Source organism: Populus euphratica, unplaced genomic scaffold, assembly GCF_000495115.2.
Source record: "Populus euphratica unplaced genomic scaffold, PopEup_1.0 scaffold4.1, whole genome shotgun sequence".
NCBI classification, from domain to species: domain Eukaryota; kingdom Viridiplantae; phylum Streptophyta; class Magnoliopsida; order Malpighiales; family Salicaceae; genus Populus; species Populus euphratica.
In genome coordinates, this window is record NW_011499859.1 from 641,023 (window position 1) to 658,978 (window position 17,956).

The window sequence follows — 17,956 nt, forward strand, 5'->3', positions numbered from 1 at the left end:
TGGGTGTGGGGGGGGGGGGAGCTTGTGAGTTGATGGAAACAGTAGAAATTAGTTTCTCCGGTTCCTTTACTCAAAACTTGTCTTTATTTTACATGCTGCTTGAGAATGAATTTGAGACTTCAGTGCTTGCAGTTGTTTTTGGATAAAGGCTTGCGATAAGAAGCAGCAACACTAATTCATATGCTTCTCATTAGTCTTGCCTCGCTCTAGATTTAATTGCATATTAAGTAGGGAACCTATCGAATGAAAAAGAAAAAACCTCTATTTTTTTCCGGCAATCAGACAAAAGCCATCATCACAAGGAATGCAATATTTAGTTTACTGACATTGCTTTATCAATCATCCAAAGATTATGAAACGAGATATTGAACTTGTTATGAAATTTCTAGTTTTTACCTATTTGGCTTGATTATTTAAGATGTAGATTCTACGCTGTGGGATTGAGATATAGACTGGACTCTAGTCATTGAGTATTATAAGATTCAGAATGTTCTCTTTTTCTCAGTATGCCCTTCTTGTTTGTAAGACCAGGAATTTTAGGTCCCTTTGCTCCACACCATGGATTTACTGGAGAATTTTGACAGCAACATGGTTTTTATGGAGAAAGCAGAAAACACTATGGCTTTACTGGGGAGTGTGGATCATCTGGTTGAAAATTTGTGGGAAGCCGAGAGAATTTACTATCAGCACTTTGATCTCAACTTTCCAGTTCCTGTTGAGAACAATATACCTCCCTGTGGCCTGTGGTTTCCTGCCCAACCACAGGTTTTTCTAGGTGAAGCACATGGATTGACACAGCAACATCAAACTGCACGAGATGTTGAGGTCATTGATGATGATATTGCTATAATCTCCCCCAACACATTTGATCAAGTATGTCACTTGACACAATGTTTATGGTTGTTTGGCTTGTCTTCTTCAAGTATCTGATTCTCTATAATTAAAATGATCCTCCTTTTACCAGGCCAGGAAGAAGGCTAGGAGAAATCCTGATGCAGAAGTAAGGGAAAATATAAATATTGCCAATCAGGTTCATGCTGTAATTCACTGATATATCTTCTGTTTCGTGTTCCTTTAGTTTAGCTAATCCTTCACCTCTGTGTCTAGTCCTTTATGCTATCAAACGTCTAGTAATCATAAGAAAACTTAAATTCTTACCAACGTCATTTGCTTTGGCAGGCTGGGAGTGTGTCCCAACTCCCCGGATCATCCCAGGCTGTGCCACCATCCCAGTTCCCTGGATCGTCCCAGGCTGTGCCACCACCCCAGTTCCCTGGATCGTCCCAGACACTGCCACCACCCCAACTTTCTAAATTGTCCCTAACGGTACCACCGCCCCATTTTTCAGGATTGTCCCAAACTGGGCCTCCACCACCAGCACCCGTGTTTTGTTGCCCAATTTGTATGGATGAGATGAAAGAAGCAACATCGACAAAATGTGGTCATGTTTTCTGCAAGAGTTGCATTGAAAAAGCACTAGCTGTTCAGAAGAAGTGTCCTACTTGCAGGATGAAATGTATAGCGAAATCCATCTTCAGGATCTTTCTTCCTGCATTTCTTTAAAAATTCCTTTTTTTGTAAGCGTGGAATTTGATTTAACTTAATTTAAAAGACTGTTAAATATCTTAATTTTTTTTTTTATCGTAATGTCATAGTCCTAATCAGTTTTAACTGAGGCTTTCACTTAATTTATCTCAGGAGGGCCCGAAATCATTCTGTTAACCGCATCATGAACTCTGTTATTGACATCAAATTTATTTGATTCTGGAATATTGACTTTGTAAAGTCTCTGCGATTTGCAAAATTCGAATGCTCAATTTAAAGACTCGGTATGATTTTTCTCAATTCTAGGAGGTGCCTATATTTTTATCTGTCAGAGTATTAAAGAATTGATTTTTTCTCAATTCTGGATTGATTCTCGCAAATACCTCATTTGACAAATAAAAGTACTCTTTGGTATTACTTGCATACCAAGAAAATATCTTATTTTTCAAGAATCTCATAGCAAACTTATATATGATAAAAAAATTTAAATTCAATAAACATATTCTCATCATTTATCATAAAAATCAAGTCATTAACATAGGAAAAAAACAATTAAAATTTTACCTTTCTTTTCTATTAGATGCACAAAACATGCTCGTACCTCTTGAAAACTTGATAAAATATGACGTTACTAGACTATATCAAGCTTGTAAAGCTTATTCCCTTCTTTAATATGTAGATTTTGTTGTTCATGATCTTTCTTTTCACTAGTGGGAAGTTGCTCAATGAAATTTTTTTTTAACTAAATTCTTTATAAAGAAATATCAATTTTATATTTAGCTGAAGAATAATTCATTATTTTTAAGCCGTAACAAACATCACCAATCATATTTCATCCAAGCATGTTACAAGTACAAAAACTTTAGTATAGTCATGTCATGTTTTTTGGTATAATTTTTTGCAACTAAATAAGCTTTGTATTTCTCCGCTTTTTATTAAGTTTTGTCTTATACATCTATTTCACACCAAGATTTTTTACCCTAATATTGATATTATTTTTTGTTATAGTTTCAATATCCACATCCATCATTATCCTTCACTTTGCATCTTTTACTACATCTTCTAATAAAATTAAACCATTAGGTGCAAAGATGGCTAGATATGCCATTTCTTCTTTCTTAGATATACCCTTTTCATTTATATAATCTCTCATTCAATCAAGTTATCTTCTTGACTTTATTCATAAGATTCAAGCAATGAATTTTCACTTGAGATAAATGAATTGTCTTCATTTAACCCATTTAAACTAGCAATGTCATTTTTTCTCCTACTAATATATCCATAAGTTTTAACTTCATCTTTATTTCTAACAACTATATCTAGTTACTTGTCGCACCAATTTATGTAAGCCAAAAAAACTTTTTTATTGTTTTTGTTCCAATTCCAGCTGATGTCTTGTTCAAACATTACATTTTTACTTGTTAAATCTTCTAAAAAATAGAATTGTATAGCTTATATGCCTTTAACTCCTTATTGACTCTAAGTAAAATACTTTTTATATTCTTTTTATTGACCTATATCCATTTATAATTAGGAATATAAACATGAGAAACATGCTCAAACACCTTAAAATGTTCCTGTGATGATTTGAATTCACTCTAAGTTGTTTTTTTGAAGTTTTATTCTTTATTAAAAGAGTTGGGATTTTATTGAGAACATGAAATGTCTAAATCAAAACTTTAGGTTAGGAATCTTCTTTCTTGATAGCATAATAGTTCGATTCTTTATTTTCACAACCCTTGATAGCATATTTTGAACTATATTCATAATAGTTCGATTCTTTATTTTCACAACATGTTTATTGAACGGTATAGACAATAATTAATTATCTTAGAATTCCATTCTTACTACAAAAATTAGTGAATTCAAGTTATGTAAACTCACCCTCATGATCAATATAAAGACTTTTTATACTATAAACTATCTTTTTATCAATATAATTCTTATTTTTCTCAAAAATAGTATATGTTTCTAAATTTTCATTCAGAATTTAAACCTGAAACTTACGATTATAGCTATCAATAAAACTAATCATATACCTTTTGTTCCTATTGAACATGGGATTGATTGGTCCATACATCATAGTATGCACTAGTTTAAGAATTTAAGAAACTCTCTATATGTTATTTCTAGGAAATAAATCTCTTTGTTGTGTCTTTACCATACAATCTTTATATACATTTGATGAGATTTTCTTCTTTTTTTTTAATAATTTTTAGATTGTCGCATGTCCCCCGCGTAGTTTTAGCTAGCGATTTTTCATTCATTTGCTTTATTTTTGTTGTTTTTTTGCTATTTTTTATTTTTTAAAAAAATTTATCAAAAACATGGGTTAAAAATTAGGTAGTAACATAGACCATTAAAGCTTAGATGAACATATTTGCAATGTTAAAGTTAAGTTGAATCTTCCATAAAAGAGTTAAAACAAGTTTTGTCTTTTAATTATTTTGAGCAACATTTGATGTAAGAATATTATAACCTTTATAATTCACATTTTTCATAATGATAATTTTACTTGTTTCTTAGATTTTAAGTCCTTTCTTAGATAACTGACTAAAATTTATTAAACTATTATTTAATCCTGTAATAAAGAATACTTCAGCAATAATTTGTACAAAACCATTTACCAGTATTCACACATTACATTTACCCATCACAATCATGCTTGAATTATCTCCTAATTTTACTTTCTTTTTAAGATTTTTTTCAAATCCAAGACAAACTCCCTCTTTCCATACATGTAATTACTGTACCCAGAATTAAGAACCCACAATTATTTTTTATGCCATACACAGAATTAAGAACCCACAATTATTTTTTATAAGCTTATTTACCATTCATGTATACCATCAATAACGTTTCTTCATTACCTTCCATGTAGCTTTCTCTTCTATCCGTCTTTTTTCCAAACATTCATACTAGAAATGTTTAAGTTTATAATAGTTTTAACATTTAATTGTGGATTTGTTAAGGCTATATTTGCCTTCTCCTCCTCCTCTAATTCCACGATGACCTTGTTCTTTTTCTCGCAAAGACTCTTTAAAAATAACCTTCAATGTATGCTCTTTCACACCATGAGTTTTCATATATTGCTCATGTACTAGAAGATTATTTTGTAACTCATAACATCCAATTCATCTGATTCGATCTTTAATAAAACACACCGTGTGATTGTACTTGATTATCATAGATCTTATATTTTCTTAATCATTTTTTTTCCTGCTTCAGTGAGTTGAACTCCTTCTATTGTTACAAGAATCTCATCTTCCACCCTGCTCTAATATTCTTTGACGAGAATGAAGAAAACAATGTTTTACTGGTTATTGTTTTTTAGTTTCAGGTTTATAGATTTAGGGTAATTTTCTTAATCCTAACTAGCATCAATAAACTGAATTGATCAATTATTTAAATTGTTTGTGTATACCAGGATATATGTCATCCATGTGTTTTATGTTTTGAAAGCATAAAAATTTATTTTAAAATTATAATTTATTTTATATTTTTATTTTTTAACTAAACATGTTTCTTTCCACACTATCTCTATCTAATAATACCTTATATATAAAGATGGATTATCATTTTTTTGTTTAAACTTAAATTATGTGTTGACCAGTATACACAATATAATATATCAAATTATATTAAAAAATTTCAAAAATGTTAGTGAATGTAAATATTGGAAGACCGTAGTAGTTTATGTAAGTAGCGTTAACCCAATTTTATATTTAGGAAAGCAATTTAGACATGTTTAGAATCATGTTTTTAAAAATTTAAAATAAATTTTAATTTATATTTTTAAATCATTTTAAAACCCAACACTTATCATTGAAAAATCTTTATTCTCTGTTTTGAGGGTAGGGGTTAATTATAAGAAACACAAGAGGGCCGAGGAGAAGGAGCAGGGACAAAAACTGCTTTCTCTGCGGATACCAACGACATCTGGGCACCATTCACGTTGTTTCTCTCTCTTTTTTTTTGTGTACTCATGATCAGCATTCTCCTTGAGCCCAACTTTTTGCAGAAGATTATATCTATTTGATTTGTTAAAACCAGGTTATTCACGTCAAAACTTTGTTTTTTTAACAATCTGGTGATTAAGGGGGGATTATTTAAGATATTTTAATTCACAAACCAACTCCCCTGTGTTACAATCCACACGGCATCGGATATGATCCAGATGTTCATCAAGAAGCTGAAGAGCAGCAATCTGTATCCAAGCAGTGAATCTAAGCACTTGTTAGAGATGCACTGTGGGCCATCCTAATTGTTGCCCCCGTCCTAAATTAATTTTAATTTTTTTTATTTTAAATTAATAATATTTTAATGTTTTTAGATTATTTTCATATACTGTATAAAAAAACAATTTAAAACATGAAACAATATTATTTTAATGTATTTTTTAAATATATATTTAAAAACTAATTACCATCATATTTTCAAAGGGGACAGATATCTTCGATGGCTTTCTATGTTAAGAGAAGCGTGCACATGAAAAACTTGAACCAGCATTTTCAAAGAAAACTGAATAATCTGACCTTCATAATTAAAAAAAAAAAAAAAGTCTGTGCTGCCATTGAAGAAGGACCAGAGGGCAGCTCTGCAGAACTTACATCGCGTGTCAATTTCTTAATGATGTCCTACTCTTTTCTTTTAGTGTTTAGTCCTTGAAATTTTACTCTGATTCTTGTATTTTATATATTTTCTTGTAAATAAGCTCTTAATTAATTTTATTTTTATCCTCGTATTTTATAATGCAATTCAGTCCCTTGATGATACATTTTTTCTATTAAGTCCCTGCATGTCAAATCTTAAACTTGGTCAAGACTAGTCAAATGATTTAAATGGGTTATAGGACAAGATACGAGCCGAGGAGATTTAAGAAGGTATATATGTTTAAAAAGTTAAAATTTTATTTCTTATAATATCATATATCTATTGTCATGGTTTTTTTTAAAAAATTATTTTCAAAGATATTAGATTAAAAAAGCAAGAGAAGATATACGAAAATGATTTAAAAATAAAAAAAGGAAAAATACTCTCATAATATTTATATGACATTACAGGGAATAAAAATCTTTATCGAAATTTAAATTATAAATACCAAAATGTACATTGATGAATATTCATGATGTGCGAGCCGACATGTGGCATTATTTAACAACGTTAATGACAATAATCAATAGAAAAATCTAACGATGACAAAAATAAAATATACAAGAATGATATTATGATTTTGGTATTTTGGAGTGTGATAATATTTATTTTTAAATTGTTTTTTATATAAATATATTAAAAAAAAAATTTATATCAACAAACATAAAAAAAATTAAACTTTTTTTTCTTCAAAATTTACAACGGGGGCAAAGATTGGTAGAAGTTCTCTTTAAATATGAAAGGAAGAGTGCAAGGACATGAGACATCATGAATCCAAAATCTCAAGGTTCTGACTCGTGTGAGAACTATCTTCCTGTGCGTGAAAAAAAAAAATATTGCATCAAAATAACCACAAATAGGCCATGAGTAAGACTCAAGAAGGTTGAATTTATACGATTATATGAAAGTTTAAGTTTTATTTTATTTTAGTTGGAATGCAATAATCTTGGATCAACCTCCATCTTTTAAGCAAGATTTTAAAGACCTATACGGTCGTGTTATATCAAACAAAATAAATTATGTTAATTACAAACGTATCCAAATCTTATTGTTTGCAAGCGCCTATGAAAGTTTTTGAAACGTTTCTTTCATAGATATTCCAAACTAGATATATGATCTATGTGTTAAATTTTTTCTAGTATAAAAAAAATTCAAATAATAATAATTTAAATTAATTTAAATTAATTTAATTAATATGTGATCAAGATATGAAATTGAGATAATATGTATAAAAAAAATTAAAAAAAATATTATAAAGCTTCAAATGATAAAACAAAAAAAAAAAAAAATATTGTCGAAGAAAAAAACTCAAGCCAGCTCAAATTAATTTGCCTGACATGTTACCTGCGATATATAATTGAAATAAAAAAAATTAGATTTAAAAAACATAAACTTAGCAAAAAAAAAAGAAAGTTAAATAAAAACACTAGGAAAAAAATCCAAGTTAACTTTATTAATCCACTACCTGGGATAGGGATATAAGATCAAGACAACCTTCAAGAAAAAAACAGAACAAGATTGAAATAATATGTATAAAAAAAATTGAAAAAAATATTATAAAGTTTCAAATGATAAAACAAAAAAAAATTAAAAATATTGTCAAAGAAAAAAACTCAAGCCAGCTCAAATTAATTTGCCTGACATGTTACCTGTGATATATAATTAAAATACAAAAAAAATTAGATTTAAAAAACATAAACCTAGCAAAAAAAAAAAAGTTAAATAAACAAACTAAAAAAAAAATCCGAGTTAACTTGATTAATCCACTACCTGAGATATAAGATTAAGACAACCTTCAAGAAAAAAACAGAACAAATAATAAAGTTCAAGACCAATAATAAAGCTCAAGACCCAACAATCAAGTATGAAAAGATAAACTTGAAAATAAAAATTAATTTTTAACAAATGACATAAAAAAAAGATAGAACTTAAACCAAGTTCGGATTATGAGACCATAATTATCCTACAGAAAGGCAAACATGTAAAAAACCACAACGTAAAAATTTTAATTATAAAAAAATTAAAAATAAATTAAATAAAAATCAAAATAACAAGGACGAAACTAGTAAAAAAACTAAATGAAAAAAATAATCAAGATCTAAATTGAAAAATTAAATAAATTAAAAGAATGATAAAACAATAAAAATAAAAAATAGAACCAAAGTAGGAAAAAAAGGTTAAATGAAATAATATGTTAATGAATAAAATTAGAAAAAATCAATAAAAAAAATTAATTAAAAATATAAAAATCAAAATTAGATAAAAAAATAAAATGACGAGGGATGAAATTAAAAATATCAATAAAATAATAAAAAATAAAAAATAATTTAAAAATTAAAAATAAAATAAAATATTTACAGATGAATTTGCAAAAAAAAAAAACTTTAAAAGTATTAAAAAATTATTAAAAATAAAATAAAATATTTACAGATGAATTTGCAAAAAAAAAAAACTTTAAAAGTATTAAAAAATAAATAATAATAATAAAATAATAATAAAAACTAATAAAAATAGGAGAACATATTTGATTTCTAGAAGGATTGACACTAATTTGTAAGTCAAGGGAAAGAAAATAAAGAGAAAAAAAGAAAAAGTCATCAAAGCCTAATTGCTGCTTCACCGCGTGCACGTAACCCACCAGTACGAAAGGAATGACATGCCGTTCTAAATGTCATTTTGGATGGTAAATTTTGGTAATTGAGCACACACGCCGTCCGAAGATTATGAAAGCTGTCACGCACTAATGCTTGTGTCTTTAATCATTAATTTTTTTAAATCACCAAACAACTCCTAAATAAACTATTTGAAGAGCGATTCTGTCACTTCACTGTTTGTGCGAGTGTAATGTTTTTATTTATTTTAGCATGGGAGTCGTTATTTGAATTGTTTCACTCTCAACAAGAAACAACCTAAAATGAAAATCAACTAACAAAAAATGAAAGGAGAAGACAATTCTCTCAACCAAAAATAGACATCTTGCGCCATTTAAGAAAATTCCACCGTCCTTCCTTGCCAAGTTCTTTGCACTTTTTTTTTTTCACTGTTCAGAGTTGCAGTGTCTGCTTTTTTGAAAGTCTTTGATTTTGTTTTCAATTTTTAATTTTTTAATATAATAATATTAAAAATAAAAACATTATTTTAATATTTTTTAAATAAAAAATATATTTTAAAAAACCATTTACACTGTACTTTCAAGTAAACGGGATGAGTATCTTTGAAGGATCCATTTTGGACTCCCTTCTCCCTCCAGGAAGTATCCATTTTTGACTCTCTGTTCTCTCTAGAAACCACACACTTCTCTACTCCTAGCACTATTTAATAGCAACTTTATTGTAACCCGAAGAGGGGAAAACAATAAAACCATCTTTAAATTATCTTCCTCTTTCTCTTTATGGACTCTAAAGAAAAACCATTTCAGCTTAGGATTCTTGAAGTTTTTTTGGGGTTTCAGTTATTTTATTACTGAAACACAGAAAATAAATGGAACTTGAATCCGGTTCCACTAACCGGCAGTCTAGATTGGTAAATTAATGTTTTTTTCACTGCAACGTATGCTTTTTTTGGGTGTTTCTTTTTTCTTTTTGGTATCGCAATGTTGGGTTTAAGTTTGTTGTGTATTTGCTGTTTAGTTGCCAAGAAAATGTAGCAGAATGAAGGAAAATTTCATGGTCAGAGTAAATTTGGAAACTTTTCTTTGGTTTTTTGACACCCATTAGACTGATTGGTACTTTGTATGGGGCATCTGTTTGGTTCCCAAGAAAATGCTGCAGAACGAAGGAAAATTTTCCTGGTCAATGCAAATTTAGAAGCTCTTCTTGATTTTTTTGACACCCTTTTGTTCGATTAGTCTATCTTGTTAAAATCCGCCCCTTCTCTTTTCGTTGGTTATTTTTATACTGTTTCATTCACGTTTAGTCCAGTGAGTAAATTTAGAAACTTGCTGCGATTTTCTTGACACCCTTTTAGTTGCTTGAGGTAATTCTGTTCAAATTTTCCGTTTCTATCATTGGTGAATGCTTTCTTTAAACAAATTAAGGTTTATTAATCTTGCACATGTTAATTATTGTTTCATTCACGAATTATTTGAAAAATAGTAGTGATGGTATCGAATAGAGGAAAAAGGTGTGATTTTTTGGTGTTTGTTAATCTATTTGCAGAAACTTTATAAAAGTACCTTGATTCTAGCGTACCAGAGTTTTGGTGTGGTATATGGTGACCTTAGCACATCACCAATTTATGTCTACGCAAGTACCTTTTCGGGGAGATTGAGACTTCACGAGGACGACGATGAAATTCTCGGGGTACTTTCTTTGGTTTTCTGGACTTTGACTTTAATCCCTCTCTGCAAGTACATTGTATTTGTATTAGGGGCTGATGATAATGGCGAAGGTGCTTTCAAAGACCTGCCTTTGTGTTTGTTTGCCTTTCTAATTTAAAGATGTTTCCGTACTTTTTATGTGGATTGTTGAAGGAGCCTCAATGTTACAGGAGGGACATTTGCCTTGTATTCATTGCTTTGTCGCCGTGCAAAGTTAGGACTTTTGCGTCCTTCCCATTCGACAGACTATGATATATCTTCTCAAGACTCTTGTCTATTGATCAAAGAGACTAGGGCTAGCTCTCTTCTGAAGGAGTTCTTTGATAAGCATCATAGTTCTCGTGTTGTACTGCTGCTTTTTGTGATTTTAGGGACTAGCATGGTTATAGCTGATGGTATCTTGACCCCATCAATGTCAGGTATGTTTCTTTTCTGGTTTCCTAGTAACATAGATTGACTTCAGTTTGCAAAGATGTAGAAGTATGGCCATTGTTGGTACACAGTTTTGGGTTGTCGCTAATCAAACAAGACCACTGGAATGGTGGCCATTCAAAAGGTAGATTAAGGATTCATATTCTTTTGACCTAAATTGCATTCAAGCAATGGCCAATTGTTATGGCCATCTAAAAGGTCTACCTCTGGTAGATCAAGGATTGGTAATATTTGCATCTAAATTACTCATTCAAGGGATCGCTGATTGTGTTGTAAAAGACACCTCATACACAGACCAGTTGTCCCTAATAGAATATAGTGCTCAACGTTTTGGTCTTTGTCAATTAATTCAAGAAGGGCTTGTCACTTTTGTATTCTCTTAGTGATTAATGAAAGATGATTTTATGGTTCTGCTACTATCTTGCCATACAAATATTTTTTAAAAATGCCATCTACTTCTTGAATTATCAATGAGCTGTAACCATTGAGTAATTTTTTTTTCCCCAGTCCTTTCGGCTGTATATGGCATCAAAACTAAGGCTGGAGGTCTGCATGACAGTAAGTAAATGTATCATTTCTTGTTTGTCCTTTCTGACAAAACAGAAGTAGAACTTGTTTCTCATGATAATGGTGTAACAGACTTGCTTTGCATAATATATGCCTACATACTTTGTTCCCAGGATTTAAATTCTCATATGATTGTTATAACATTAACTAGAAGGCTCAGAAGAAAAGTTGAATATAATTGCCTTTGGAATGAGTGAGCAAGATACGTAGCATTTGTAGTATCTTTTAGTGATTTATGCTTCTACAATTTTCTGTGCAGGTTATGCTGCTTTGATAACCTGTCTGATTTTGGTGGGCCTCTTTGCACTTCAGCATATTGGGACACATAGGGTTGGCTTCCTTTTTGCTCCTATCATCTTATTGTGGCTAATATCCATTAGCGGGGTTGGTATTTATAACATAATTCAGTGGAATCCTCGTGTTGTGAGTGCTCTGTCACCATATTACGTGTACAAGCTGTTCAAATTGACAGGAAAGGATGGGTGGACTTCTCTTGGGGGCATTGTCCTTTGCATTACAGGTTTGTTGGTTCCCCTTCATTTTCCCCTTTTCTGCCAAAGATTATTCTTGTGAGAATGGCTGAAAAAATGAACTTCTTAATAAGGTGCGGAGGCTATGTTTGCTGACCTTGGTCATTTCTCTCAGCTTTCAATCAGGGTAAGTTTCCACTCTAGTTTTATGAGTGTGGCCAAATTTCATGACTATGTTTGTGCCTGTACGCTAGGCAGTTGTTTTGTGGTCATTTTGTTTGTTTAATGATCTAAATTAAACTTTTCCAGGTCATGTACATAGATTTTTCACATCATCAATTTATTTCCCTATTGACTTTTTATTTTTATTTTACTTACAAGAGCAGATTGCATTCACCGCAATTATATATCCTAGCTTGATTCTGGCTTATATGGGTGAAGCTGCTTATCTCTCTAAGCACAAAGAGGACCTTCAGAGAAGCTTCTACAGAGCAATCCCTGGTAAGATCTTTTTTTAATTTCTTCTCCCAAATCCTATTTATTTGTTTGTAATTATATCAGCAATTCTACATGTACTAGATCCTAGAATATTAATCTTGGAACATAGACAATGGAAATAACTAAATTTGAATTATTTTGAGTCTAGAGGGTGTCAGATTTGATTTCATATAATTGTGAGGTTGTTCTGTGTCTTTCTTGATGTCAAATGAGATTGTATGGTCATGTCATGAAAGGCTTGTGTTTTCTTTTGTCTGCTGCTAAAATGAAATGTCAAGTTCTGAACTTCCAATTTTTTGCTCCTGAATGGCAGAGACCTTCTGTTTCTTCTTAATATGATATTCAACATGCATTTTATTTTCTGATTTTGCTAGAATTTTTTGGATTCTGTGTACAAAATTTTGCTCCAAGTGTAATTTATTTCTCACGAGGATCAGCTCTATCTTACACAAAATATTAAACTTTATCTGTAAGTTGTTAATTTTTCTTTAAAGCACAATTTTCAGGTTGGGACCCTTGATAGGGCTGGCCAATGTTTACGTTCTCATTACCAATCTTTTCTGTTGTGCACAATTTACCATTATTTTGGGAAGAGGAAGCATCGTGCTGTTTAATTTTTCATTTTGGCTCACCTTGCTAGCTATCTGCAGAGTGTTTTTCCTGCTTAGCTATATCTAATTTTTTATTGCAGCATTGTCTTGGAGCATACTCTTATGGGATTTTTTTAATTCCTTTTCCATTCAGAGGTTGTGTTTTGGCCAGTATTTATCATTGCAACTCTTGCAACAGTGGTGGCAAGTCAGGCAGTCATATCTGCCACTTTCTCGATTATCAGCCAGTGTTGGGCACTGAAGTGCTTCCCTCGTGTTAAGATAATAAACACATCGAATCAAATGCATGGGCAGATATACATACCGGAGGTGAACTGGACGTTGATGGTTTTTTGCCTTCTTGTTGTGATTGGCTTTAGGGACACGGATATGATAGCCAATGCATATGGTACTTGCCTCTCCCTCCTGTCCTCCCTCCCTCTCCATCTCTGTCTCTCTCAATTAAGTTAGCAATTTGATCAGTTTATCTCTTTGTACCAGGTCTTACAGTTATCATTGTAATGTTTGTTACCACCTGCTTGATGTTTCTTGTCATTGTTATGGTCTGGAAGCGGAATATTCTGGCAGCATTTATTTTTGTAACTGTTTTTGGATTCGTAGAGTTGCTCTACTTGTCTTCTTGCCTGGCCAAAGTGGCCAAAGGTGGCTGGATCCCTCTCGTTTTCTCCCTGATAGTTTTGTCTGTGATGTACATCTGGCACTATGGGACGTTACAGAAACAATCATTCGAGTCACATAACAGAACATCTTTGGATATGTTTCTTAGTCTGGGCCCAAATGTTGGTATAAATCGTGTTCGTGGTGTTGGCCTCATCTATACAAATGTGCTCTCAGGGATCCCGCCAATGTTTTCACATTTTGTCACCAACTTTCCCGCCTTCCACCAAGTCCTCATATTTGTAACATTTCAATTCCTGACAACTCCAAGAGTTTCTGCCAATCAGCGTTTTATTGTAAGCCGCATTGGTCCTGCAGAGTTCCGTCTCTATCGGTGCATTGTCAGATTTGGTTATAAGGATGCAAGGAAGGATAGTTACGCTTTCGAGACTGACCTGATTGAAACTGTGAGAGTGTTCTTGCAGCATGAGAGTGATGACGGTGATGCTAGAGACTCAGTAAGTGAAATGCCTGTAAATCAGCACGAATCAGACTCAGTAAGTGAAATGCCTGTAAATCAGCATGAATCAGACTGTCTACGGGATGATGTTAGCATGAGAGTTGAGAATGGTTCTGGGGCTGGGTTGGCTAGATGCAGGAGAGTAAGATTTTGTGGTGTCGACAATAGTAAGGAATTGGAGTACCTGGAGGATGCCCGGGAAGCTGGTCTGGCATATATGATGGGCAATACTTGTGTCTTGGCAAGGGAAACATCATCATTTGTGAAGAAATTTGCCATTAACATTGTATATGGTTTCTTGAGACGGAACTGTCGGAGCCCATCAACAGCACTAGGGGTTCCTCATACATCTTTGATTGAAGTAGGAATGGCTTACCGTGTTTAACATTGATTGATAATCTTGACATGGTTCACGTCCAGAATTACACCCTGGATATTACTACTGTGTAAACATAGAGTTTGAGAGTAAGCTTTAGGCATCTCCAAAATCTTTTTTTTGTTTTTGGGAAAAAAGGAAAATAGAGGCTCAAAGAACCTGAAGTGACTGATTCAATTACACTGTTATAGGAGCTTACATGAAGATTCCTCAGATGTTTTTTGGAAAAAAAGAAAATAGAGGCTCAAAGAACCTGAAGTGACTGATTCAATTACACTGTTATAGGAGCTTACATGAAGATTCCTCAGATTTAGCGATAAGTTTCAGAGCACACAGGACTGACTCTTGTAGTCAATTCTTTTGTATAATAGCATAATTTTCTTTTCCTAGTTATTTTAAGATGTCCCTATGGGGGCCCCTTCTTCTCAATCTCCCCCGCTAGCAGGAAAGGTTCTGAGAAGGGTAATCTTGACATGGTTTCTGGAAAGGATTGCGGAAGGGTTTATTCTTCACGTCCAGAATTACACCCTGGATATTACTACTGTGTAAACATAGAGTTTGAGAGTAAGCTTTAGGCATCTCCAAAATCTTTTTTTTTTTGGGAAAAAAGGAAAATAGAGGCTCAAAGAACCTGAAGTGACTGATTCAATTACACTGTTATAGGAGCTTACATGAAGATTCCTCAGATTTAGCGATAAGTTTCAGAGCACACAGGACTGACTCTTGTAGTCAATTCTTTTGTATAATAGCATAATTTCCTTTTCCTAGTTATTTTAAGATGTCTTGTTTTCCCTATGGGGGCCCCTTCTTCTCAATCTCCCCCGCTAGCAGGAAAGGAAAGCTGTCTTTTTTCTCTTCTCTTGATGGAGGCATCATTTGGAAAGATGCCAAGCACTTTGTGGAACAAAATGAGCTGAGACTAACAAATTGCATTCCAGAAGAAATAAATCAACCAAAAAGTAAAAATACAAATCTTTATCGGCTTCATTCATATGACAACCAATATACAATCGCCAACCCATATATTACAGCTCAATTCATTACCTCAAAATTCATGGACAAATAATGCTCAACAACCACACCACACATCTCAACCGCATAAAAAAATCACTCTCTACACACCATACAAGAAAGTGCAAAGTAAAGCAATAAAGGGAAAGCGAAAAAAGTCTAAACATTCTCCAAGTTTCCTGGCTTGGAATGAGTTGGAGGAGGTGGTTTACTAGCAGTACCAGGTGGTGGAATAGGTACCCCAAAAACTTGAGCATTTGTACGGACATCTTGTCTTCCTTTGTATCTCCCCAAGTAGTAGCATCCAAAACCAAGAAGTAAGCAGAAGATTATCAAAGGCAAAGAGATCACCACTACCATACCCATTTTCCAATATTCCCTTCAAGGCTGTTTAGAGAGAGAGAGGAGAGTCGAAGCAGGTTTATGCACTAGATGAGAGGGAAGAGAGACACTGCAGGAAGGTTTTCCTCCTTTTCTTTGTTGGTCTCATGAATGAACTGGAGGCTTCGGATAGGGGATTTTAAAGAATGTGGTTTCTAACGGTAGGCTTAACGTTCAAGCTTCTAACGGTTAGTTTTTTTTCGGTGGGCCAACATCATGCTCCATGTGTACACTCTCATGGATGGATTATTAAAAGCTCAGAATTAATTATTATAAATTATGTAGGATGTTGAGCTGTCTTGTCTTGGAATTTTAGCTTTTGTGTTAAAACAATTAAAATGGACAAATTTCCATGGGCACGACAAAGACGTTGCCATTGAATCAGAGTTTTATATTGTTTTGATGAACTAAAATTAAAAATAAATTTTAAATAATATTTTAATATATTTTAAAATGAAAAATAATTTGAAAAAAAATCTTTACTATTGTCCTATACATCCGCGAAGTAAATAAGCTAATATAGGCTTAACTTCATTAGGCATTCTTTTGACATTTCGCTACAGGTTGGTTAAATATTTTTTAAATAAAAAATAAATATATAGATGTTAATGTGTTTTTATATTTAAAAAGTAATAATTATGAAATGAAAACATCATGCATACATTTAATAAATATAAATTGAGAATTATTTATATTGATAAATATGAAAAACAATTGTTAACGCTATACTGCTGATAGGATCTCAAATTAATTTTTAATATAACTATTTCATTTGTTTTATTGTATAATAATTTTTTTAATTGGAAAACATAAAAATGTTGTTTACATTTAATGAAATAAACTTAAAAATATATGAATTAATAAACCGAAAAAGAGTTATTAATGTTAATTAAATACTAAAATAAAAGCCAATCTTTTTCATCAAAGAAAAAACATATAAGTATTAAAAATATTTAACCTCAACTTTTCCTTTTAATTTATATGTTTTTTTTTTTTTTTATCTTAGAGGTATCTTTTCTTCAAGAAAAAAATATTTTTTTATTTGTATGAAAAAGTAAAAAAATAATTTAAAAAAATAAAAGAGAGAATATTAATTTAAATGAAAATAAAAAAATTAATGCAGAGTAAAACATATATAAAAAGAAGATTATTAATTAATTTTTTAAATAATCAAAATTAGAACAAAAAACAAAAAATAAAAGAGATCAGTCCCACACATCTAGCCTCTACCTAGAAAGCCAAGCATGCCTCACTATATATATATATATTGGATGACAAAGGCGGGTGGCATGTCATCGTATACAATATTTTTCATAATCTTCCATGATTGAAATATCAGGCTACAAGTTTTGGAACATTCTTAAGATATTCTTGAAACTTTACTAAATTTTTAATTCAAAACTCATATAAATTGATTTAAAAATATAAAATTAAATTAATTTTTTTTCTCAACTCAAATTTATTTTGAATAGCCAGATGAAGGGTAAAAAATATTTCAATAGAACTCATTTTATTGAATAAAATTCATTGACGCATAGAATATTTCTTTTTTATTTTTAAAATATAGACATCTAATGATTCTCTTCACTTTTCTGTTTTTTGATGATTTTTTTAAAACTAGAGATTTAAATGTTAATAAAATAAAAATTTAGATCAAAACGCATAATTTCCAAACTAAAAAGTTAAAAATAGAAATTGAGAAAAACCTCAATGCATTTCCCCCAGAAAGCTTTAAACGAGCAATGCCGAGTTAAAAAAGGTTTTATTTTTCCTTTACTTTCAATTTTGGTTTTTTTTTATTTTAGTAAAAAACTAATTTTTTTTAAATAAAATCAAGTATTAATACAATATCAATTTTTTTTACAACATGTTAACCTAATAAAAAATTATTAAAATAAATTATCAAGTTCAACTACCGATTACAATTAATCAATACAGCTATAAAAGATGAAATAAAAAGGTTCAGATCTTACTAAT

At 31.3% G+C, this 17,956-nt stretch overlaps 2 protein-coding genes across 8 annotated transcripts in view; both read left to right on the forward strand.

Annotated features, from left to right (window-relative positions):
* LOC105124190 (polyadenylation factor subunit 2-like) overlaps nucleotides 1-1,817 on the forward strand; it is a 2,420-nt gene extending 603 nt beyond the window's left edge. Inside the window, exons 2-4 of one of the 4 annotated variants that reach the window (XM_011024090.1) lie at nucleotides 527-873; nucleotides 965-1,039; nucleotides 1,180-1,817. In XM_011024090.1, the coding sequence (XP_011022392.1) occupies nucleotides 559-873; nucleotides 965-1,039; nucleotides 1,180-1,563 (774 nt within the window). In that variant the 5' untranslated portion in view covers nucleotides 527-558 and the 3' untranslated portion in view covers nucleotides 1,564-1,817. The remainder of the gene's footprint in view (nucleotides 1-526; nucleotides 874-964; nucleotides 1,040-1,179) is intronic. The other 3 variants (XM_011024089.1, XM_011024093.1, XM_011024092.1) reach the window with 3 other exon arrangements.
* Nucleotides 1,818-9,449: 7,632 nt separating this feature from the next.
* On the forward strand, nucleotides 9,450-15,390 carry LOC105124191 (probable potassium transporter 13). Of its 4 annotated transcripts, none has more exons than XM_011024094.1 (10): nucleotides 9,451-9,720; nucleotides 10,356-10,587; nucleotides 10,687-10,935; nucleotides 11,456-11,506; nucleotides 11,775-12,035; nucleotides 12,120-12,172; nucleotides 12,372-12,486; nucleotides 13,228-13,482; nucleotides 13,557-14,608; nucleotides 15,039-15,390. In XM_011024094.1, exons 1-9 carry the CDS (start codon nucleotides 9,679-9,681, stop codon nucleotides 14,594-14,596), a joined length of 2,298 nt encoding a protein of 765 aa, XP_011022396.1. In that variant the 5' UTR covers nucleotides 9,451-9,678; the 3' UTR covers nucleotides 14,597-14,608; nucleotides 15,039-15,390. The 4 variants fall into 4 exon arrangements, with proteins under 4 accessions (XP_011022398.1, XP_011022396.1, XP_011022397.1 ...); XM_011024095.1 differs by having other exon boundaries at nucleotides 13,575-14,608; XM_011024096.1 differs by lacking the exon at nucleotides 11,456-11,506 and having other exon boundaries at nucleotides 9,450-9,720.
* The last annotated feature ends 2,566 nt before the right edge of the window (nucleotides 15,391-17,956 follow it).

Excerpts from the sequence above, each read along its gene's own strand:
- LOC105124191 (XM_011024094.1), top strand. The coding sequence starts at position 9,679 with ATGGAACTTGAATCCGGTTCCACTAACCGGCAGTCTAGATTG. Across the intron at positions 9,721-10,355 it reads CTAACCGGCAGTCTAGATTG|AAACTTTATAAAAGTACCTT; the intron begins GTAAATTAATGT and ends ATCTATTTGCAG. Across the intron at positions 12,173-12,371 it reads TCTCTCAGCTTTCAATCAGG|ATTGCATTCACCGCAATTAT; the intron begins GTAAGTTTCCAC and ends TTACAAGAGCAG.